The sequence below is a fragment of the Lithobates pipiens genome, unplaced genomic scaffold (assembly GCF_037356315.1).
Source record: "Lithobates pipiens isolate NorthernLeopardFrog02 unplaced genomic scaffold, aLitPip1_a1.2 Scaffold_13, whole genome shotgun sequence".
NCBI classification, from domain to species: Eukaryota; Metazoa; Chordata; class Amphibia; order Anura; family Ranidae; genus Lithobates; species Lithobates pipiens.
Genome location: NW_027507718.1, coordinates 460,001,402 through 460,025,018, shown reverse-complemented (window position 1 = coordinate 460,025,018; position 23,617 = coordinate 460,001,402). Strand labels below are relative to the sequence as shown.

The following is a 23,617-nucleotide window of genomic DNA, read 5'->3' as shown; positions in this document are numbered from 1 at the left end:
TGAACAGTTCTAAAAGGGAATGCAATGTACAAATTTTTTTTTTAGTGGACCTTCACTCAAAAGTGAAAATGCTGCTATTCCTTCTTCTCCTGTCACATGTACCAGGCGGCTGCAGGACAATCTTGTGCATGTGAAATAGAGAACAGTTATTGCCCAACTTTAGGCTTAGTGTTGTACCCATCCAAAGCCTTCCTTACCCCCTTGAGGTCCACCAGTGGTGTTTTGTGCTTTTTCATTTGTACACTTTTGTATGTCTTCTGGTCAGTCACGTGACATTCAGGGTTCTCAACTGCCTTTTTTCAGCAGTCTTTGATCCCGGAAGATTAGAAAAAGTAGCGCTTGCATGATGACGTCAGCACCAATCTCTGCTTTAGCTAAAAACAAAAATTTTCTGCAGGTAGGCAATTTTTTTAAGTCTGTACATTGAGTTTGTCACATGTGAAGTACAGTGTACAGCTACAGTATCTCACAGATGCTGGTAATGAAGCTGAGTGGCAAGAGAATGTAACTGTGCATGCATAAGAGTTACATCATTAGTGCCCATCCGGTGGGCAAAGCAAGAAGGCAGCAGAGCCAGAAGAAGAGGACATGGCACCAGCAAGGACAAAGTGGATGTGGGGAGCTCAGACCTTACAGCACTGGAGGAGAGCCAGAGATACATTTGTCATATATCATATGATATCATATCATCATATCTCATATTTGTCATGTTCAATAATACTGTGCTTTTGCACTTTATGGCAAACGCTAGCCACCCACAACACCCTTTACTTTGGGTTTAATATTCTGTGTTTGCAGGGCACTGTGATCATAGGGATCTGATGTCCACCATGCACTGGTCTTCCATATTCCTCTGGATTAAAAGACACCAAGACCACGGACAAGTGAGATACAACCGCTCCACTGGCAACAGAGGAGCCAGACTAAATGTATCTAGCATCCTATACTCTAACTAGGAGGGTACTACACATGTAACAGCTTCAAAGTGTAGGTGCATGTTTAAGAATAAGCTGATTAACCGGTTATGGATAGGCATGTGCAAAAGGAAAAAATTTGTTTAGTTTAGTTTCGTTTTAATTCGTTAATTAATTAATTTTGTTTAGTTATATTCGTTAAATTCGTTAAATTCGTTTTCGTATTTCGTTTAGTTTTCTGCCGAATTCGAAAAATCGGTCACATTCGAAAATATTTCAACCAAATTCGAAAATATTTCTACCGAATTCGAAATGATTTCAACATGATTCGAAATAATTTCAACCGCATTTGAAACTATTTCAACCGGATTCGAAAATATTTTGCGACCCGACTTTAGGGCCCGGTATCTCGGGGTCACTTGGTGCTAAAAATGTGGATATGTTGTAGTGCTAGTTCTATTGTGTTTGCATACCAAATTTAGTGTTTCTAGCGATAAGTGACCCCGAGATATGTGGCCCCAAATTCGGGTCGCAAAATGTAATTCTCTGCTGCACAAAAGTGCTTGACATTTTGTGACCCGAATTTGGGGCCACGTATCTCGGGATCACTTGGTGCTAGAAACCCCAAATTTGTATAAGTTGTAGTGCTAGTTCTATTGTGTTTGCATACCAAATGTGGTGTTTCTAGCTATAAGTGACCCCGAGATATGTGGCAGGTGACGTGGCAAGTGGACAATCCACAACTTGGTCACATGGCACTCGTGGCCGGTCACATGGCACTCGTCTCCGGTCACGCGGCACTCATGTCAGGCCACGTGGCACTCGTGGCAGGTCACGTGGTACTCCTGGCAGGTGTCGTGGCAAGTGGACAATACACAACTTGTGGCAGGTGACGTGGCAAGTGGACAAATACAATACACAACTTTTGGAAAGCAGACAATGACATACAGCATATGCACTTGCCTTGCGATCAACATCCGTGACTTCTTCAATCAGGCATGCTGACAACTTCATTGATACCATAAATATAAATTAAATAAGATGTGTGTGTTTTTTTTGCACGGGTACACTGCAAGTATGAAAAGTTGATGTGACAGATATATATATAAGTAAGTATAAGTAACTAACCATCTTCCAAAATTTCTAATTCAAATCGAAAAGATTAGAACAGAATAGAAAGAAATAGAAAGAATATACAACCATCTTCTGAAATTCAAATTTGAATAGAATTAATTTGAATTTTGAATAGTATGAATTCAAATTTTTAAATAAATTAATTTTAACCACTTGCTTACAGGGCACTTAAACACCTTCCTGCCCAGACCAATTTTCAGCTTTCGGTGCTCTCACAATTTGAATGACAATTACTCAGTCATGCAACACTGTACCCAAATGAATTTTTTGTCCTTTTTTTCCCACAAATAGAGCTTTCTTTTGGTGGTATTTGATCACCTCTGGGGTTTTTATTTTTTGCGCTATAAATGAAAAAAGACCGAAAATTTTGAAAAAAACCGCATATTTCTTTGTTTCTGTGACAGAATTATGCAAATTATTAATTTTTCTTCATAAATTTTGGTCACAATTTATACTGCTACATGTCTTTGGTAAAAATAACCCAAATTAGTGGATATTATTTGGTCTTTGTGAAAGTTAGAGAGTCTACAAGCTGTGGTGCGAATCGCACAAAATTGATCACATCTGATGTACTGGTGGCCTATCTCGCTTCTTGTGACCCGAACAAGCCAGGAAAGTACAAATACCCCCCAAATGACCCCTTTTTGGAAAGTAGACATTCCAAGGTATTTAGTAAGAGGTATAGTGAGCTTTTTGATGTTGTCATTTTTTTCCCACAATTCTTTGCAAAATTAAGATTTTTCATTTTTTTTTTTTCTCCACAAAATTGTCATTGTAATAGGTTATTTCTCTCACGTGGCATGTGTATACCACAAATGACACCCCCCAAAAAATTCTGCTACTCCTCCTGAGTATTACAATACCACATGTGTGGGACTTTTTCACAGCCTGGCCACATAGAGAGGCCCAACATGCAGATAGCGCCATCATGTGTTCTAGGAACATAAGTTACACATCTAACTTGTTGACTATTTATTACACTTTTGAAGCACCAGGACAATGACACGTGACACTGATGACAGATGGCACTGATACGTGGCAATGATGACAGGTGGCACTGATGACAGATTGCACTAATATGTGGCACTGATGACAGATGGCACTAATATGTGGCACTGATGACGCGTGGCACTTATACGTGGCACTGATGACACGTGGCACTAATACGTGGCACTGATGACACGTGGCACTGAAACGTGGCACCGATGACAGATGGCACTAATACGTGGCACTAATATGTGCCACCGATGACAGATGGCACTAATACATGGCACCGATGACGCGTGACACTGATGACAGATGGCACTGATAAGTGGCATTGATGACACGTGACACTGACAACAGATGGCACGTGACACTGACAGGTGGCACTGATGACAAATGGCACTGATACGTGGCACTGATGACAGATGGCACTATGTGGCACTGATGACACGTGGCACTGACGGCAGGTGGCACTGGGGGCAGGTGGCACTGGGGACAGGTGGCACTGGGGGCAGGTGGCACTGACGGCAGGTGGCACTGGGGTGGATGGCACTGGGGGCAGGTAGCACTGGGGTGGATGGCACTGGGGGCAGGTAGCACTGGGGTGGATGGCACTGGGGGCAGGTAGCACTGGGGTGGATGGCACTAGGGGCAGGTAGCACTGGGGTGGATGGCACTAGGGGCAGGTAGCACTGGGGTGGATGGCACTGGGGGCAGGTAGCACTGGGGTGGATGGCACTGGGGGCAGGTAGCACTGGGGTGGATGGCACTGGGGCAGATGGCACTGCTGGGGGCGGATGGCACTGCTGGGGGCGGATGGCACTTTTTATTTCATTTTTTTAATTTATTTTTTTCCACAATCAGAACGGCTGCCGCTGCAGCCGTTCATCTCTCCCCTCTCGCACTGTCTGTGCGAGGAAGGAGAGCGGCGCTGCGAGATGATCTCATATGTTTACATATGAGATCATCTCCCATTGGACACGCCGATCACGCTGTAAACGGCCGCTGTGATTGGCCGTTTACAGCGATCTGTGTTTGCCTGTCCCCGGGGGACACGGCGAACACAGAACTTCCGCGATGCGCGCCCGCGGCGGCGCGCATTGCGGAAGTAAACATCAGGCCGTCCAGGGACGACCGCCCGAACGAACGCGCCTGCTCTACGGCCGTCATTCGGCTATAGGGCGGGCGCGAGGAGGTTAAATTTGGATAGAAAAGATTATAATAAAATAGAAAATAGACTAGAAAAACGATAGAACAGATCAGAATAGAATATATTATATTTTATTCTGTTCTGTTCTATTGTTTTTCTAGTCTATTCTTTTATATTCTATTAAAATCTTTTCTATTAAAATCAAAATCATTATATACTAAATTCGAATTGCGGAAGATGGTTTTATATATATATATATATATATATATATATATATATATATATATATATATATATATTTCCGACATTGGAATTTCATATAGAATGAATTCGAATTTGAATAGAAAAGATTAGAATAGAAATAGAGAATAGACTACAACAATAGAAGAGAATAGAATATAGATACTATCTATTTAATTTTAATTTTTTTAGCAGATTACCATTTGTTTTAATAAGATCTCCTGCAGACTATTAGCATCTATTTCATTTTTTTTTGCAGATCTCCTGCAGACTATTAGTATCTATTTATTTTTTTCACCAGATCTCCTGCAGACTATTAGCATCTATTTCATTTTTTTGCAGATCTCCTGCAGACTATTAGCATCTATTTTTTTTAGCAGATCTCATGTTGACTATTAACAGCCATTTCACTTCTTTTTTTGCAGATCTCCTGCAGACTGTTAGAATCAATTTCATTTTTCTTTTTTTTTGCAGATTACTATTTATTTCCATCAGATCTCCTGCAGTATATTAGAATCTATTTCATTTTTATTTTTATTTTCTTTGCATTAGAACAGCCATTTCCTTTAGATATAGATGCTAATAGTCTGTAGGAGATCTGCAAACAATGAAATATATGTTATTATACTGCAGGAAATCTGATGGAAATAAATAGTAATCTCCAAAAAAAATGAAATTGATTCTAACAGTCTGCAGGAGATCTGCAAAAAAAAAAAGAAGTGAAATGGCTGTTAATAGTCTACAGGAGATCTGCTAAAAAAAAATAGATGCTAGTGGTCTGCAGGAGATCTGGTTAGAAAACAAAATAGATACTAATAGTCTGCAGGAGATCTACAAAAAAATTTAATAGATGCTAATAGTCTGCAGGAGATCTTATGGAAACAAATAGTAATCTGCAAAAGAAATTAAAAATGAAATAGATAGTATCTATATTCTATTCTGTTCTATTGTTTTTCTAGTCTATTCTCTATTTCCATTTTAATCTTTTCTATTCAAATTTGAATTCATTCTATACAAAATTCGAATGTCAGAAAAAAAAAATATATATTATAAAATCACCATCTTCCGAAAATTCTAATTTAGTATATAATGATTTTGATTTTAATAGAAAAGATTTTAATAGAATATAAAAGAATAAACTAGAAAAACAATGGAACAGAACAGAATGAAATATAATATATTCTATTCTGTTCTGTTCTATCATTTTTCTAGTCTATTTTCTATTTTATTAGAATCTTTTCTATCTAAATTTAAAATTAATTAATTAAAATTTTTGAATTCATACTATTCGAAATTCAAATTTATTCTATTTGAAATTTGAATTTCAGAAGATGGTTGTATATTCTTTCTATTTTATTCTATTAAATTATATTTTTTTCTAATCTTTTCTATTTGAATTAGAAATTTTGGAAGATGGTTAGTTACTTATATACATCTGTCACATCAACTTCTCATACTTGCAGTGTACCAGTGCAAAAAAACACACACATCTTATTTCATTTATATTACTTTTCTGCAGAAGAGAATGACATTTTGCGACCCGAATTTGGGGCCATGTATCTCGGGATCATTTATAGCTAGAAACTAGTTCTACTAGTTCTACTTTGCATAGGGTTCCTAGCTATAAGTGGCCCCGAGATACACGGCCCCAAAGTCGGGTCACAAAATGTCATTTTTCGAATTTGATTCGAATTTCGTTTGAATTCGTTAGCATTGCAATTCGGTAATTCGGATGCATCCGAATGTCCGAATAATGAAAATTCGTCCGAATTTCGATTTGGAACGAAACGAAATGCACATGTCTAGTTATGGACCGCCCACCATCATTATGCATCGGTACTTTGAAGAGGGATATCATTGTTATGGTAGCAGCTAGCTACCATAACTCTTCTTTAGAGGGCAGTCCACTTTCAGATAAAAGTGGTCTCTGTGGCGGATTCGCCACAAGATCACTTTTATCGGCGGCAGGAGAGGCCCCCCTCCCGCCTCGCTCTGATGCCCTCCGCAGCTTACCGGAGCCGGTGGAGGCGATCGGGTCTGCTCTCCTGTTAGGTATGGAGATGAGTGAGGGGAAGATGCCCCCACTCGTCTCCGTAAGCAGCTTCATTCCAGTCTCCTAATTGTAAACACGGAAGCGATGTCATGACGTCACTTCCAGTTTACTCGGCTGCCAAGGGCGCCGGATTTAAAAATATATACACTATTCAGAATCGCCGAAAACGGCAATCTGAATACTTTGAAGTGCAAACCTATTACTGTCATAAGGGATGTTTACATTGTGACAGCAATAAAAGTGATCAAAATTTTTATTTATTTTTTAAAAACAATTTATAAATTTTAAAATAAATAAGAATTTTTTTTTTTTTAAAGCAACCACCCCACCCCCCCCCCCCCACCCCGTCGCCGCAACTGTAACTCTGACCCCTCTGTAACTCTAACCTGGTAACCGGAAACATTTTTTAAAGCGTCACCTATTGAGATTTTTAGGCACCATAGTTTGTCATCATTCCACGAGTGCGTGCAATTATAAAGTGTGACATGCTTGGTATCTATTTACTCAGCGTAACATTATCTTTCACATTATGCAAAAAAATTGGGCTCATTTTACAGTTTCGTTTTTTTTCAATTCATGAAAGTGTCCCTTTTCCCAAAAAGTGGCGTTTAAAACACCACTGCGCAAATACCGTGTGACATAAAATATTGCAACAATCGCCATTTTATTCTCTAGAGTCTCTGCTAAAAAAATATATATAATCTTTGGGGGTTCCAAGTAATTTTCTAGCAAAAAATATGGATTTTAACTTGTAAACACCAAATGTCAAAAAATAGGCTTAGTCATGAAAGGGATAATTAACAAACATAGGTACAGTTAAAGTTGTTGTAAACCCTTACAAACCACTTTGACCTACAGGTAAGCCTAGATTAAGGCTTACCTGTAGGTCCAAGCAATATCTCCTAAACTTATATGGTTTAGGAGATATTTGCCCGAAAACAGGCACCGCTGTCTACGGCGCATGCGCAGGCACTGAGCGCGGCATTCTCAGCGACGGAGCTGCCACGCGTGTCGGCTCCCGTGCGCATGCGCGGGAGTGACGTCATCGCGGCTTCGCCGAATGACAGCGGCGGAGCTGCGAGACCCCACCAACAAGATGGATGCGGCGGACTACAGGGGACAGCGGCGACTTCGCTGGCTCCTGTGTCAGGTAAGTGACACATAATGGGCTACTATGCGATGCATAGTAGTCCATTATGCTTTGCCTTTGCAGGGAATGAAAGAGGAAGTAAACTCATCAGGTAGCAGTAATAGAGATCACATACTAGAAAACAGTACTGAACTTGAGTTCCAATATTTTTTTTTAATTTTTAACTTAACCAATGTAGATGGAGATCTAATATCTCACATAAAATATGCTTTGTCTTGAAAATGAAAGATTACAATCCAGATAGAACAATTATATATAATATGATCATAAAGGATGAGAAGAAAAAGAAAGATCTTAATTATTAACTTGCATGTATCGCTGGAATAGAATGCATTAGAGATTTAAAAAATGGTTTTATGTACAATCAATAGGCTTGTATTTGTTCATTGGAACTATATAACTGTTGTAAAATGATCGTTAAGGAAATTGGGAAATAGAAATTCCGCTACAAGTATTGTGTAAGGAAGTAAGTTGAAGGAGGGAAGACAGACTAAAGAGGAGAATTAGAAAAGAGAAAAAGGAAAGGAGAAAAAGGAGGAAATCAAAGATAATATGGATCCCTGGGGTATCATATAGTGGTAGTCATATACTATGAGTACGCAGAATAGATATATAGATATATGTACCAATATTACAAGGGTCTTAGTAGGGTGGTGTCAAAATTGAGAGGAAAAAAGTGAGTCATCCATAGACTCCATATTTTCTCAAAGTTATAAATGTTATCATTGGATATGGCTTCTATTTTTGAATAAATCATAGTTTGATTTATTCTAGTCTTATGCCCTGTACACGCGTTCCGATTATCGTAAGACAGATCGTTCACATTTTGTTGCATACAACAGTGCAAAATGTGTGTAAGATTTTTGTTGTACGATTCTGGAAAAATCTTCCGTTACGTATTTTAAATGATGTCAAATAAGTGTGACCCGTGTGTCCTTCTGGTTTATTTTCGTGTTTCCGATCATGCGTGGTGTTTGTCGAACGACTTTTAATCGGACGCATACTGTACTGACTACACGATCTGTCCAAAAGCGACTTTTGTGGTTCCTTAATCGGAAAGTGTGTACGGGGCATTAGTTTCAGAACCCATTATGATAGCGTTTTCCAAGCTTTGGCAATTGTTTGCTTTGCAGCTGTGGTAATTTGTAATAGGAGTTTGAATTGGGTGTGGGAGATAGAGGCCAGTTTCTAGGTTTAGAAGTACAATTGTAGGGTCAGAAATTATAGATTTTTAAAATAATGTTGAGAACCAACTGTAACCGGACAGTCCCAACATATATGAAAATGTGATTCTAGTTCACCACAGCCGTGAAATCAAACAGAGAATATTGGTGAACATATTTCGCAATTCTGACAGGGACCAGATACCAGTGCGTGGCAGTAATATTTTGTGAAGATGATTTTTTTGTGGCCCAGATTTTATCCCACTCAGTTTCTTCCATATGAAATTCAAGGTCTCTCTCTGATTTTACCACATATGATAGTGGTTCCGCCTTAGGTGATGTAATAAGATGATTGTATATTATTGTTATGAGTCCCTTTGAGTGGGGATCACGTTTGCATATGCTTTAAAAAATGCGTAAATGTATCTAAATTACTTCTTCCTTGTATCTGCAGATAACGAAAAAGTTCTAAATGGGGAAGTTTGTGACTTTCACACAGTTCAGGAAATGTTTTAAATGAGGTATATGATGATAACCCACAGAGTTGTTAGGTTATAGGAGATCCATTCTTTAAAAGATTTAGCAGATTAAAATGCAGGTAGAAAAGTCTATTTCTAATAAATGATATGGAGACTGTAGTCCATTAACAAATTAAAATTTATCTTATTTTTAATATTTTTACAATCAGAGGAATTAGACCATATTAGGTTTGTTATGGAAAGTGGGTCACAGTCGATTGATTCTAGTACTACCTAAAGCGGAATTTCATGTTTTGCGTGATATTTAGGTATATGTGCTATTTGAGCTGTGTGGTAAAATTAGGAAACCCTAGTCCACCTTAAGTTTGGGATGGTAACGTGTGTGTTTAGGCAAATGGGGTTTCAAATGACCCTAAACGAACGCAAGTGTTTTACTTTGTAGATTTCTGAGGAAATATGCTGGGACAGGAATAGGTAAAACTCAAAAAAGATTTTGGGTAATAATCTTTATTGTGTTAATTTTACCTAAAGATGATATTGGTAAGGGGGGCCATTGGAGATCTGCAGCAATAATGGAGGGAAATTAGCAGAGAAGATGTCAGAAAGATTGGGGGTAAGAATAATAAGTAAGCGTGGCGTGATGTGGACCAGGAGAAAGGGAGGGATGATTGTGCTTGTTGTAAAATATGAGGAGGTAAGGAAATATTTAAAGCTGTAGATTTTTGAGAATTTAATAGTTAGACCAGAGATGCATGCAAAATGATCAAGTTTGCTTTTAAGGTTAGGAGCAGAAATATGAGGGGGTGACATAAAGATTAAGATATCGTCAGCAAATAGACAGAGTTTGTGTTGATGACCAGCTAAATCTATCCCTTTGATTGAGGGATCAGTACAGATTGCCTGAGCATTCCTCTGCTGATGTAAAACATGCCTAATTTGTATACAGCATATTTAACATAGGCTTTGGGACTATTATATAATGATGAAACCCAGTTAAGAAAATGAGGACCGAAGCCTCATTGTTTCAGGGCAAAATGTTGGTAGGGCCACGATACTGTATCGAACGCTTTTTTGATATCTAAAGACAGAAATCATACGGGTATTTGTCGTATTCTGGCCGCTTGAATCAGTAAAGTAGTCCTGCTCACATTATCCGCTGCTTGACGTAACGAAGTAAAGCCTACTTCATCTTTTATATTATTGACGTGAGCCGCTAAAACATTCGCTAGTAACATTATGTCGAAGTTAAGTAAGGATATGGGCTTATAATTAGCACAACATTTTTCATCTGACTGAGGTTTAGGAATCATTGAGATTATTGGTGTTAATGTTTCGGGGCGGAAGGATTGATTATTAAGAAGGGATTTGAAAGCATCTGTCAGCATTGGAGCAAGGATATGAGAACATTTCTCATAATAGGGGGCAGAGAAACTGTCAGGGCCTGGACTTTGTTAGGTTTAAGAGATTTAATTGCTAATTTAACTTCTGTAGATGTAATAGGGCTTTCAAGGCTATCATATTGAGCTAAGGGAATAGTCAGAAGTTTAATTTGTGAGAAAAATGATTCTGCAGAGGATTGATCAAAGGCTCCTTCTTTTTTGTATTAAGAGGTAAGGTGCTTGTGAAAGGTATGTAAGATCTTTACTGGGTTGCTGGTGTATGTATCATGAGGTAATTTTAGTCGAATCGGTTTAAATGGGCTATTTAATTTTTTAAGTGCTCGGGCAAGAAGGGTGCCAGGCTTATTTGCTTTGAGATAAAATTTATGTTTGGATTTACGTAAGGTTTTGTCTATGGATTCTGATAGGAAAAGGTCAAAGTTTAGACATGCTTTATGTAGCTGTTTTTTGTCACAGGGGTAGGATTAGATTGAAAGTTTGTGTGGCAAGTATTGATTATTTTTCAAATTTTTGTTGCAGTTGTGGTTTGTCCTTTTTAAGGCATGATGCTTGGCGTAAACAGACCACTTGAAGAACTGGATTATGTGCTTTCCATAAGGTTAATGGAGACATATCAGGAGTCTCATTGTTTGTCAGATAATCTTTTATGGCTATTTCTAGGTCTGAAGAGTGTGATGGGTGAGATAGGATTGAATCATTATTGTACCATGTGGGGTCTTGTGTTTTAGGTATTAGAGAAGTGAAAGTTGAAAGTATAGAACAGTGATCAGTCCATGTAAAAGGTATAGCAGATGAAGTAAGCAATTCCGGGGACATACTTATTGAGATTGAAATGTGATCAATACGGGAAAAAGATTTATGTGGATGGGAATAAAAAGAATATTGGCATTTCGTAGGATTGATTTCACGCCAGGAATCTAGCAGTGAATGTTGCTGAAGAAGTCTTTGGAACAATCGAGATTGAGAGTTGGATGCGGTAGGAGTTGGGGATTTACCTAAATAAGGATATAGAACTTGGTAGACATGTGCAGAGTGAAATATTTTGTTTCATAATTTTGTTTTCGTCCGAAAAATAAATTTATTTAGTTACTCCCGAAATTCGTTTTTATTTATTTAGTTTTTCGTTCAAAAATTGCATTTGTCCGAAAATCCACATGAATTAAGGTCGAATCTGTCTTTGAAGGCTTATGGTGTCTGTCGAATGTATAAAGAAGATTCAACGGAGCTAGTATACAGCATACTTCGTGTGAACTTTAGAACCCTGGGACTCCAACGTTCAAAATCTAAAGTGCTAATTTTAAAGGATAATATGCAAATTACTGTCCTAAAAAGTGTTTGGGGACCTGGGTCCTGCCCCAGGGGACATGTATCAATGCAAAAAAAAGTTTTAAAAGCGGCCGTTTTTTTGGGAGCAGTGATTTTAATAATGATTAAAGTGAAACAATAAAAGTGTAATATTCCTTAAAATTTTGTATCTGGGGGGTGTCTATAGTATGCCCGTGAAGGGGCACATGTTTCCCGTGATTAGAACTGTCCCTGCACAAAGTGTCATTTCTGCAGGAAAAAAAGTCCTTTAAAATCACTTGCGGCTATAATGAATTGTCGGCTCTAGTAATACAGAGAACACTCATTGAAAGTCATTGATAAAATAAATAAATAAATAAACGTGGGGTTCCCCCAAATTCAATTACTAGGCCCTTTAGGCCTGGTATGGATATTAAGGGGAACCCTGCGTCAAATTAAAAAAAAAAATTGACGTGGGGTTCCCCCTAAATATCCATACCAGACCCTTTAGGTCTGGTATGGATATTAAGGGGAACCCCATGTCAAATTAAAAAAAAATTGACGAGTGGGTCCCCCTAAAAATCCATACCAGACCCTTTATCCGAGCACGCAACCTGGCAGGTCGCAGGAAAAGAGGGGGGGACGAGAGAGCGCCCCCCCTCCTGAACTGTACCAGGCCACATGCCCTCAACATTGGGAGGATGCTTTGGGGTCCCCCCAAAGCCCCATGTCCCCATATTGATGGGGACAAGGGCCTCATCCCCACAGCCCTGGCCAGTGGTTGTAGGGGTCTGCGGGCGGGGGGCTTATCAGAATCTGGAAGCCCCCTTTAACAAGGGGACCCCCAGATCCCGGCCCCCCCTGTTTGAAATGGTAAGGGAGTACAAAAGTACCCCTACCATTTCACAAAGAAAGTGTAAAAAATAGTTAAATAAGACAAACACACTTTTGAAAAAGTCCTTTATTAAAAATAAAAAAAAATAAAAAAGATTTCCGTGGAGACAGAAGATGGATGGATTCGCTGCGCTGGATCAGATCAGCCATCGCTGGAGAGATGATCATCCATCGCTGGATAGCAAGAGTGGATTACCACCGCTGGAATCTTTTTTATTTTTTTATTTTTAATAAAGGACTTTTTCAAAAGTGTGTTTGTCTTATTTAACAATTTTTTACACTTTCTTTGTGAAATGGTAGGGGTACTTTTGTACCCCCTTACCATTTCAAACGGGGGGGCCGGGATCTGGAGGTCCCCTTGTTAAAGAGGGCTTCAAAATTCTGATAAGCCCCCCGCCCGCAGACCCCCACAACCACCGGCCAGGGTTGTGGGGATGAGGCCCTTGTCCCCATCAACATAGGGACATGGTGCTTTGGGGGGGACCCCAAAGCATCCTCCCAATGTTGAGGGCATGTGGCCTGGTACGGTTCAGGAGGGGGGGCGCTCTCTCGTCCCCCCCTCTTTTCCTGCGGCCTACCAGGTTGCGTGCTCGGATAAAGGGTCTGGTATGGATTTTTAGGGGGACCCCCACGTCAATTTTTTTTTTAATTTGACGCAGGGTTCCCCTTAATATCCATACCAGACCTGAAGGGCCTGGTAATTGAATTTGGGGGAACCCCACGCTTTTTTTTTTATTATTTTTTTTTTTATCAATGACTTTCAATGAGTGTTCTCTGTATTACGGGAGCTGACAATTCATTGCGAGTGATTTTTTTTTCCTGCAGAAATTACACTTTGTGTAGGGACAGTTCTTTGTGCACGGGAAACATGTGCCCCTTCACAGGCATACTATAGACACCCCCCAGATACGAAATTGAAAGGAATATTACACTTTTATTGTTTCACTTTAATCATTAAAATCACTGCTCCCGAAAAAAACGCCCATTTTTTAAAACTTTTTTTTGCATTGATACATGTCCCCTGGGGCAGGACCCAGGTCTCCAGACACTTTTTAGGACATTAACTTGCATATTAGCCTTTAAAATTAGCACTTTAGAATCTTTTCTCTCTGTCAAATCTTTTCTCTCTATGTCGAATATTTTCTCTCTGTCGAATATTTTCTCTATATAATCTTGGACTAATAGAGGTAAGGTTAGGCACATTCGACCACAGGTTCAATAGACACAGATTGTTAGAGTCACATCGAATCTCCTATTCTATATCGAACTTTTGTAACAACGAAAACGAAAATAAAGCATTTATTTATGTGGGATCTTTCGTTTTTCGGATTATGCACTTTCGTTATCGTTTGTCAAAACGAAAACGAAAATACCTGAAATTCGGACGAAAATGCATTCGGACGAAAACGAATGCACATGTCTAGAACTTGGTTTGAATCTCCACAGATCAAAAGTGTGACCATTTTATGTGTATCTATTACCCATAGTAAATGAGAGAGAAATGACGATTGATTTCTGTTAGGGGCATAGTAGAATACACTGTGATTGGGAATCACATAGATGCCCCGTAAGTATGAGATAACAGATCTTTGATCTCTGTCAGAAGGGAAAAGGGTGTAGTTTGATGAAATTCTATTAGTACTCCCCTTTGCTTAGACTTAGCAGAGGCGGTAATAACGACGATTCAGTGAAACTCATTTCTTGGAGGCATACTATGTGTGCTTTTGAAGACAAAGAACGGAAAACTGAAAACTTTGGTTTGCTTCTGTGGAATGTTTAGACCTTGTACGTTTAATGTAAATACATTTAAGGGGGCCATCTAGAAACCTTAAGAAGGTTATTGTAATGAATTGCATGTATAGATTGTGAATCTATATTACCCCAGGGAGGAGCAAGAAAAAAGAAGGGAGTAGGAACAGATTATTAAAGCGGAGGTCCACCCTAAAGTGGACCTCCGCTCATCGGAACCCTCCCCCCCTCCGGCGCCACAATTGGCACCTTTCAGGGGGGAGGGGGGTGCAGATACCTGTACAGTACAGGTATCTGTACCCACTTCCGGGATAGCTCTCTGCGGAAAGGGGCGTATATTACGCCCCTTTCCACAGGTGCCCGCCCCTTCCCGCAAGTGCCCCGCTGCCTGCTGGGAAAACACACAGATCCCAGAGGCAGCGGGGACCGTCCTTATTGCGCAGCGCGGCTCGCGCATGCGCAGTAGGGAACCGGGAAATGAAGCCGAAAGGCTCCATTTCCTGATTCCCATACCCAAGATGGCGGCGGCAGCACCCGAGATACGATCTACAGATCGGCTTCGGGTGCCGACATCGCGGGCGCGCTGGACAGGTAAGTGTCACTATTTTAAAAGTCAGCAGCTGCAGTATTTGTAGCTGCTGGCTTTAAAAAAAAAAAAAAACGCGGAGTCCTGGTGGACTCCCGCTTTAAGGAAGAAAGAGAGAGTAAGAATCATGTGTACAAATAGTTTACAATTAATTTTTTAAATATTGAAAAGTAAAATGGTGGCGTACTGAGTGCGTACACAATGCTAACTCAGAGGCACAGTGTCTATCTGAGAAGGCTCCTCACAAAAAAAGACTAGAGTGGAGGAGAGTCCTAGGACAGAAAAATGGGTGGAGCAGTGACCGTTTCTCGAGTCCCACATGGCTGAGAAGTATATTTAAAAAAGAAAAATTTACTTGGACAGTTCAGCAATATATGTAAAAATAATCAAAGATAAAAGAAAGATTACTTAGCTATCAACTTCAATATTATAAGGTGAGTATAAACATTTATTTGACCTTTTAAGGTTATTTAACTTAAAATATGAACTCTATGGTTTGCTTAACAATACTGGTTGCTTCTGGATTGCCAGTAATGGGAAAGGTAAATAATGTTATTAATAATCAGGATCGTTAAAGATAAAATAGTTGTAGTATTTAAAATGGAAGTAAACCCTTCCAAACAACTTTGACCTACAGGTAAGCCTAGATTAAGGCTTACCTGTAGGTCCAAGTAATATCTCCTAAACCTATATGGTTTAGGAGATATTTGCCCGAAAATGGGCACCGCTGTCTACGGCGCATGCGCAGGCGCACTAAATGCGGCAAGTCCAAGAATGGATTTGCCAAATTTGTCTACTCCCGTGCGCATGCGCGGGAGTGACGTCATCGCGGCTCCGGCGAATGGCAGCGTCGGAGCTCCGAGACGCGACTCCCGTGCGCATGCGCGGGAGTGACGTCATCGCGGCTTCTCCGCTGTCATTCGTCGGAGCTGCGAGAGACGCCACAACCAAGATGGATGCGGCGGACTACAGGTGACAGCGGCGACTTCGCTGGCTCCTGTGTCAGGTAAGTGACACATAATGAGCTACTATGCGATGCATAGTAGTCCATTATGCTTTACCTTTGCAGGGAAAAAAAGAGGAAGTAAACCCATCAGGGTTTACTTCCTCTTTAACCACTTGCTTACTGGGCGCCTAAACCCCCCTCCTGCCCCGACTAATTTTCAGCTTTTAGTGCCATCACTCTTTGAATGACAATTGTGTGGTCATACAACACTGTACCCAAATTTTATTTTTATAATTTTTTTCCCCACAAATAGAGCTTTCTTTTGGCGGTATTTGATCACCTCTGGGTTTTTTATATTTTGTTAAAGAAATGTAAAAATTCCAATTAAAAAAAAAAAGAATGCAAAACCGTTTTGTATTTTGTTAGTAAATTTTTGCAAACGGGTAATTTTTCTCCTTCACTGATGTACGCTGATGAGGCTACACTGAAGGGCACTGATAGGCTGCACTAATGGGCACCGATAGGCTGCATTGATGGGCACTGATATGGTGGCACTGATGAGCACTAATAGGCGGTACTGGTGGGCACTGATGAGGTGACACTGGTGGGCACTTATAGGTGGCATTGGTGGACACTGAGAGGTGGCACCGATGGGTGACACTGATGGGCAGGATAGAAGGGCATTGATAGGTGGCACTGAAGGGCACTAATAGGTGGCACTGATAGCTGGCACTGATGGGCACTGATCGGCCCTGGTAGGTGACACTGATGAGGCACTGATTGGCACCACTAGTGGGCATTGATAGGTGGCACTTGTGGGCACTGATAGGTGGCACTGATTGCTGGCACTTACGTACTGTGGGCACTGATTCATGGCACTGTCAGGTGGTACGGGTGGGCACATATGAGGCAGCTTCACCTCTTCCTCTTTGGGACCGATGTCCCTTCAAATAGAAACTGGTGATCAGCTTTTTTTCTCCTAATGCTATCAGTGTGAGAAGAAAAAATAAATAATTACCAATCTTCTGTTTACATCACGTGATCAACTGTCATTGGCTGTTAACGTAACTGATCATGTGGTAAGGGGCCGGGATGGACCCCTTACTCGGATCTGTGATCACCCGAATCTCATTGACTCGGGTGATCACAGCGCATGCCGTGCATGCCCTTCAGGGGGCCATGGTGAGCCTGCAAAGGGGAGGACATCTATTGATGGCCTCCCGGCAAAGCAGATCCGCACTGTAGTCGTTATTCTGCTATAGTGTGGATCTGAATCAGTTAACTTAGTAGGATAACTAAATTTGTTTCTTTTTAATTAAATTGGGCTATGATCAAAATAATATTAATCTCTTTGTTTTCATTGAGAAAGGGGAAGGGGATGAGGAGGGAAGGGGGAAGGGAGTATGGAAGAATAATATAATACCAATTTAAGAAAGTATATTCAGAATATATTAAAGGTAGTAAATACTTAGGGATCAACAAACAGACAACCGTAAGATAGAGTGAACTTCAACTTGATATACAAAAGGCATTCAGTCCATTGTGTCTGGAGGATCTAGGTCCGGAGAGTTGAATCGACACTTCTTCGATGAGTTTTGTCTACTTCTATCATTTCCGAATGAGGGCTAGCAGAGGGTCTTTTGTATAGATGAAGTTCTTGTAAGGTGTTTACTAATTCATCAGAGGATCTACATGAATGCTTGGTACCTTGATAATTGAAGCGAAGAGAGAATGGGAATCCCCATTTGTAGAGGATCTGGTGTTGCTGTAAATTTTGAAGCAAAGGTTTCGATGTGGTTCATTTATCCACAGTTATCGGGGAAAGGTCGGCAAAGAGCTGATATGGGCAACCTTGAAAGATAAGGGATTCTTTGCTCCCGGCAGTGGCCATGAGTTGCTCTTTGGTGCTAAAAGAAGTGGAATTTCGCGATTATGTCACGGGGGGACCTTCAGATTTGTGTGGCGCCTGAGAATTCTATCCATTCCTAATCTTTCAACTGGTATTAACGATAACAAGTCTTGGAAAAGTGCAGTCATTGTCAATTGAAGGTCAATAATAGCCTCAGGTATACCTTGTATGCAGAGGTTTGAGCAACGTGCTCTATTTTAAAATCCTCTAAAAGCCTTTGCAGCGTAAGGTTTTTATCTTTAAGAGAGAGCAAAGAGGAAAAAACTGCGCTACGGAGTGAAAACAATACTGGTCGGAAGCTGCAATTCAGATGTACACCAAAAATACACAAACAGAAAAAGAAAAAAGGAGAACTGCGCTAACCTCAAATTCCTAAAGTGAATGGAATATGTGTGTGTGCTAAACCCACAATGTAAACCTTAGTAACTTAATGTCTCTAAAGCCACCTCTAAAACGCGCACGGTTTCAGCGGACTGTTCGTTCGTCGTGTGTGGCCAAGTCCGTCCATGCTAATTTTGAGCGGACTGTCCGCTGAAACTGTTTGACGAACAAAGTTGAGCGAACAGTCCCCGCGTGTGTACGCGGCCTTTCAGTAGCTGCTGCATTTCCCACCCCCGGCTTATACTCGAGTCAATACATTTTCCCAGTTTTTTGTGGTAAATTAGGGGCCTCGGCTTATATTCGGATCGACCTATACTCGAGTATATACGGTACCTTACTATTTTGAAGACTGTATGGCAAAATGTGTTTCATACATGTAGCTAATCTAATTTTTTTTTTTTATTTAGTTTTGATGAATTGCTTGGATTAATCTCCCCTCGCTTGGAGCATCAGAACACGTGCTACAGAACTAGTATCCAGCCTGCTGAAAGTTTACTGATCACATTAAGGTACTTTTCTTCACTGATGTCCTTTGTCATGTGAATTTTGGAGCATGTAATCTAATGTTTTTACAACTCTTCAAACATGTGTAATTCTAAATATATAACCCGACAAAAGTTGGCATAATAAGGATTTATTCAATTATCCAAGATATATTAAAAATATATATATAAAAAAAACATTTGCTCATGTAACCATCATAAATTAACATAAAAAAAAGTAAAAAAAAAAAAGGTGTCCTCTTGGTCCTCAACCTTGGACAGACATCATTAATCATAGATTGTGATATGTTTTTTGGAAAGGGGGCTCATTGGAGTAGTGACTGGCAGAAGCTGGGTCATTACTGGCAGTGCTGGGAGCAGGCCTAGCCTCATCATGTTGACTTGGCACATACATACCAGGATTTTGGGGAGGGGGGCTGATTGAAGGAATTGGGGATGGGATGGGATAGGGAATGTTACTGTGTGGCACTTCATATCTGGAGATTGCCTTTTCAAAACTTGAAAGATAGGAAGGGGGATAATAGGGGTAAGGTTGGAGTTGTTGTTCAGGGTACTAGACGTATCTGGGGTAGTTAAGTAGTAGAGGGTAGTAGAGGTCTTGATGGTGGCACATATGGCACTTTAAATGAAGCTTCCTCACATGGCTGTGAGAAGGAGTGCAGCACTTGTTCAATAGTGTTTCGCATTTCAAAGTAGCGCTCTGGTGGTACCTTTTTAATTAGAGGGACAGAACTGAGCGCCAGTATAGTATCCAGACATAAAAAAGCATCCACCTTTTCTGACATGGTTTTCAACATTTCAAGTAGGTGCTCACTTATGTCAGGTTGGGATTGAGGTGCTCGCCTCCGTGCCACTTTGTCTGGCAGAACTATGTCTGCAGGAGCAGAGGAGGGCCCAGGGATAGCCTTGTTCATCTGGATTCCCAAAGTTGGACAAGCTTTGGATTTCTGGAAATTCAATCTGGCCTTGGGCCTCCAGTTAAGCCTCTGGTTGGTCCTCCATTACATCTTGTTCCTCCCAACTAGCTTCTGTCCTGTTTTTCAAAAATAAAGAGGGGAACTTAAATAGGCATAATCAAAGTTAAGAGTTTGGCAGATACATACAAGTTTGGCAGATACATACATGATATAGATGAAAACTTAATCCCTCATCTCCACAATGGGTTGCAGAAAATCAAAGTCCCTGGCAAACATATAGGGTACCCTTGGCACTGCCCCCGAGCCACTCCTTGCTTCCTTGACGTGACGCATTTATATTTTCAATAAGCATTACACATGCTACGCCACGTTGTCTGTAAGTAGTGCACTGAAAAACATAAAAATTTATAATTTTATTTATGTTTGCTTTTAGGTACCTAGCAACAGGAAATTCTTTTGGAAGTTTGCACTATGAATTTAAGGTTGGGAAGTCAACTATTAGTGGCATCATTAATGAAACCTGCCTAGTCATGTGGGAAGAACTGAAGGATTTGGTTATGAAGAAGCCCAAAAAAAAAAAATGAATGGTTGAAGATAGTGGAGCTATTCTGGGAGCGTTGCAACCACCCCAACTGTCTGGGAGCCATAGATGGGAAGCACATCCGCATCCTTAAGCCTCCAGCAAGTGGGAGCCAATATTTTAATTATAAGAAATTTTTTTCATTGGTATTAATGGCAGTGGCAGACGCAAATTATACATTTATTTATATTGATGTGGGTTCATATGGGAGAAGCTCGGATTGTAGTGTATTTTCACATTCCTCATTTGGCCGCATGCTGCGTGAGCATACACTAGACTTGCCCAATCATTCTCCCCTGCCCGGAACAACAGAGCCTTCCCTCCCACATGTATTTGTAGGAGATGAAGCGTTTTCCCTTTCAGAGCACATGCTCAGGCCTTTTTCAATTCGCTCTCTGACAACAGAAAAAAGAGTGTTCAATTATAGGCTCAACAGGGCACGACGAGTAGTAGAATGTTCATTTGGTATACTATGCAATAAGTGGAGATTCTTGCATACTTCAATAAACCTCAGTATTGACCATGCTATTAGTGCTGTTAAAGCAGCCTGTGAACTGCACAATTATGTGCATGAATGAGATGGATATCTATTTGAGGATTCCCTGAGGAATGTTACTAGGGGCACCACTACTGGTACACATATTCGTGGCGAATTCCAAAAATTGGGCTGGGGAGGTGCCTTGGCAGATGAATTCAATATAATCCTAAAAAGTGTGTATTTGTTTGCATTATATTATCAGGGCATTTACAAAATGAAAAGTGAACTGTAACAAATGTTTTTTTTATGTCATTTTGATTTTTTAAAATAAAAAAAAATTGTTCACATTTGTGTTGTATATTATTTTGCAAACCTAAGAGAAACTTAATTTAGGGACTCCTCTGTCACTGGTTGACGCCGTTATGTGCCTAATGTTGAGAGCATGTGGCCTGGTATGGATTTGTGGGTGAATGCACATTTATTATCTAGTAAAATAATATTAGAATTCGTAAAGATGGACAACATAAAGAAACAACAGAACAGCATCTACAGGTAGTGAAAGGGAAAAAAAAATCTTACATTTGTCAGCCTTAATTTGGGATGAGCACATGCTCCACTCTGGCAAGATGTTTCTGGCAATTTCCAGCCAATTTTTTAAGAACATTGTCCTTATATTTAGGATGCTGGGTGTCATAAATCATTGGTTTCTCCCTCACAAGTCTGATCAGCTCCTCACAATCCACAGATTCTTTGACCTTTGATGCCATTTTTCTCCCTATTTTTGCCATGCTTGCTCTCCAGTTATCACCACAAAACAGACAGGGGAGGAACTGGAAGAGGGGGAGGTGAAGGAGGAGGGGATATAATTTCCGTTCACACCGCAACACAGCTGCGAATCAGATGCTTGCCCATAGAAGATAATGGCCTTGTAATTCGCAATGACCAGAAAACGCACACTTTTTTGTGCAATGCGCAGTGCGAATGAAACGCACATATGTGAACTTGCCTCATTCAAATTAACTTAGTTTAAAATGTCTTGCGAATTGGATGCGTTGTAAGCTGCATCTAATTCGCATAGGTGTGAATGGGGGCTCAAGGTAAGCCTCTTATCTTTTACCCTGCCGTTTGGGTGTCCTTTATGAAATCCAGAGAAAAGCGGAGCTTCAGCAGGACATGTACGGTGCCATCAGCTCTGCACATGCGCCCTAAGAACTCTAAATTTCAAGCGGGCAAACTTTTCTGAACTTCGCTCAATACTACAAGACATAAATTGGGACCAAATCCTAGAAACATTGAACACGGAAGAAAAATGGCAATGCTTTAGTAACAAAGGTATCACACAGTACATTCCAATGGGCAATAAACTTAGAAGAGCTTTTAAGTCCTTTTAAAGAGAAAAAAATGGCCTTTGAAAAATATAAAGCGGAGGGGGCATTGTCAGCATTCCATCACTACAAGGGATGCAAAAATAAGTGTAAGAATGCAATCAGGGTGGCAAAAAGAGACTACAAGAGACACATAGCAGAGGAGAGTAGAAAAATCCCAAGGAATTTTTTAGATATATTAACAGTATAAAAAGCAAGATCAGAGCACATTGCTGACATAAAAGACAATGATGGGAGGATGGTTACAGATGACACAGAAAAGGCAACTGTACTAAATGCTTTCTTCTCCTCAGTTTTTACGCAGGAAAAGGAGGGATATACCGACTACGACAGTATTGTTAACACACCACAGAACGTACTCTTGTTTCTAAAAGAGGCCGAAGTCAAGGAAAGACTAGATCAGATTAACACAAATAAATCATCGGGATCAGATGGCTTACACTCGAGAGTCCTCAAAGAACTCAGTCAGGTTATAGCCAGACCATTTTTCGAAATCTTTGTGAACAGCATACTGAAAGAATTTGTACCAGCTGATTGAAGAAAAGCCAATGTGGTACCAATTGTTCAAAAAAGGGCAGAGACATATTCCTGGAAACTACAGACCAGTCAGCCTAACATCAATAGTAGGTAAATTATTGGAGGGGATGATAAGGGATTATATCCAAGAATTTGCTGAAGATAACAGTATCATTAGTAATAACCAGCCTGGTTGGAATGGTCGTTTTTGCCAGACCAATCTATTAACATTCTACGAGGAAGTGAGCTGCCACCTAGATAGGGGGAGGCCTGTGGATGTGGTGTTGTATCTGGATTTTGCAAAAGCATTCAAAACAGTTCTCCATAGATGTTTAATCTACAAGCTGAGGTCTGTTCGCATTGACCATAAGTAGGGTTGCACCGATATCATTTTTTTAAGACCGTGCACAAGTACTTGCTGATACCAATTATCAATAATTTTAATTTTTTTAAAATATTTTTTAAAGGCTAAATTTATTGGTCTTTCACAAAATACAATTAACAGCGTTAACTATTCATCGGAAAGTATATGGTCACATATTCAGATTCTGCCTAATAAATTGAGAGGCAGTTTGGACTAGGTCTGCAAATTCGTTTTCAGGCGCTGCATAAGGTGGGTGAGATCATTGGGGATATAAGTTTTAAGGGGTAATTGGATCTCCACTCCTAGGTAATGAAACTTATTGACCACCACCGATCCTTTTTTTTTAATGTCCTGTGACAGTATCACTGATCGGCACTGATGAGGCGTGGACTGTGTCAGTAGTTTTTTTATTTTTATTTTATCTTTTTTTACAATTTAATTTTTTTAATTTTTTTTTT

General features: G+C 40.1%; 1 protein-coding gene across 1 annotated transcript in view; it reads left to right on the top strand.

Annotated features, from left to right (window-relative positions):
• Positions 1-20,527, top strand: part of LOC143975427 (uncharacterized) — a 98,355-nt gene extending 77,828 nt beyond the window's left edge. The window contains exons 2-3 of the mRNA XM_077477808.1: positions 18,824-18,925; positions 20,270-20,527. Of these exons, the coding sequence (XP_077333934.1) occupies positions 18,824-18,925; positions 20,270-20,420 (253 nt within the window). The 3' untranslated portion in view covers positions 20,421-20,527. The remainder of the gene's footprint in view (positions 1-18,823; positions 18,926-20,269) is intronic.
• Positions 20,528-23,617: the final 3,090 nt, after the last annotated feature.